This window comes from Corvus brachyrhynchos, unplaced genomic scaffold, assembly GCF_000691975.1.
Source record: "Corvus brachyrhynchos isolate BGI_N302 unplaced genomic scaffold, ASM69197v1 scaffold19, whole genome shotgun sequence".
NCBI lineage: Eukaryota > Metazoa > Chordata > Aves > Passeriformes > Corvidae > Corvus > Corvus brachyrhynchos.
In genome coordinates, this window is record NW_008246061.1 from 1,674,912 (window position 1) to 1,676,756 (window position 1,845).

Below are 1,845 nucleotides of genomic sequence, written 5' to 3' on the forward strand. Positions count from 1 at the left end.
CTCTGATCATCGTGGTCCCTCCTCTGGACTCTCTCCCACAGCTCCAGGTCCTCCCTGTGCTGGGCCCCAGGGCTGGAGGCAGCTCTGCAGGCGACACGTGTGACATCTCGGCCCCCGCAGCAGCCTCAGGCCTCCAGCACCAGCACTCACCTCTTGATGGAGGAGTAGTACTGGTCAATGAAGTCCTTGGCCAGGAGCAGCACCTCCTCCTTGGTCCTGGTGTCCTCTGACTTGCGGATGTGGGGGCTGGGGGTCATCACGGAGCCCATGCAGATCTGCTCGGTGCACGCCGTGGCCTGAGGGGACAGGAGGGGACAGGAATGCTCTGGAGCCACCGCGGCGCCGGTGGTCACCTGAGCTGGGCTGGGGCAGCCAGCGATGGCCGACACAGAGCGGGGGGTGTCTGACACACAGGGACATTCCCAGCTCCCTGGGGGTGCTGTGGGATGACAGCCAGGCCGGGTGCAGTCACCTCTTGCCCCCCCAATCTGGACAATCGGAGAGATGGGATTCACACCCCGGCTTGGCATGAAGTCAAATGCTTTTCCTTATTTATCCCAGATTGATTTCCCTCTCTCCCTGTTTATTGCACCAGAGGTTTGAAATTCCAACCCTCCTGGAGACAAGACTGAATTCCTCCACTTCTGCATTCCCGGGTAAACCCATCTCGGAGACGCCGCCATCCACTCAACGATGCTCAGGGAATTTTGGCCAGTCCTACCAGCTCTACTCACCATGGCAGTCTTGAGGTGCAGGGTGTCGTGGAGCACGGAGCCCGTCTCCCAGTTCTTGATTTTCACGAACCGGGGGCATTTGGAAGGGCTCCCATTGAGGGTGTTCTTGGTCGGGGACTGGCGCCCGGATGGCGGCGGCTGGAAAAGAGGGAACACCCGGCACGAGGTCAGAACACACCGGCAAAATCCAGGAAAAGGTCACAGCAACACAGGACCTGTGCTTGAATTCCGGGGCTGGCACAGCCAGGCGAGGTGCATTATCCCGGTATTTGGCATTATTTGGAATCCCACAATGGAGCAGTGGAATTAAGAAGTGGTGTCTGGTTATGGGACGGCCAAATCTGTGGCGAATGAGTTGAAATCAGGGGTGGAAGTGACTTGGGAGGATGTTGTGTTCAAGTTTTCCTTTGATACCAACGCTGGAAGATGTAGGAATGAGGGTGGATAAATTATCCCAGCAGGGGTGCTGCTGAATCACGAGTAGTTGGATTTGTCCCTGACTCTCTGCCTTGGGATGGGCCCATCCAGCACTCCTGGAGTTCTGTGCCAGCACGGGGAGAGCCCCAGCCAGCACAGAACTTGTGAGGAGAAGAACTGGTTACAGGTGCTTCTTTTTGCACGTTTTCACAGATAAAATCGCAATTTTCTGCCGTGGCCCTTACTCACCCCAAGCATTCAAAGCTTAAGGAGCCACCGGTGCCTTCCAGTGGGGACAGGGAAGGCTGTGGTGCCTCTGGGAAGCAGAGATCTCTCTCCTAGGAATCAGATCTCACCCAGGGATGGAATTCCATCGCTGGCACCACGGCGCTGTCGCTGCAGCTCTCGAGGGGACACCTGAGAGCGTCCTGGCCAAACCTGCTTGTGCTTGGCACCTCTTCAAGTCTCTGCCCAGACTGGATCTGCTGTCCCTTCCTACACGAATTCTGGGGCTGGTGTCCCTTTTGAATTAATCTGCGAGGTTTTCTTGAAGCTTCCTTGAAGCTGGCACTGCCTTCAGCAGCATCACTCTCCTTTTCGGGGTCCTGGGCTCACAGACTGGCAGCAGCAGCACAAATTCAGCCTGAAGGAGAAGGCAAAGAACCAACCCAGGGTAGGAGAAGCTCCTGGTTCA

At 56.9% G+C, this 1,845-nt stretch overlaps 1 protein-coding gene across 2 annotated transcripts in view; it reads right to left on the reverse strand.

Moving 5' to 3' along the window:
- Positions 1 to 1,845, reverse strand: part of NOS1 (nitric oxide synthase 1) — a 47,497-nt gene that overhangs the window by 30,471 nt on the left and 15,181 nt on the right. For both annotated transcript variants that reach the window (XM_008642915.2, XM_008642914.2), the window contains exons 3-4: positions 735 to 872; positions 151 to 296 (exon numbers count right to left, since the gene is read on the reverse strand). In XM_008642915.2, the coding sequence (XP_008641137.2) occupies positions 151 to 296; positions 735 to 872 (284 nt within the window). The remainder of the gene's footprint in view (positions 1 to 150; positions 297 to 734; positions 873 to 1,845) is intronic.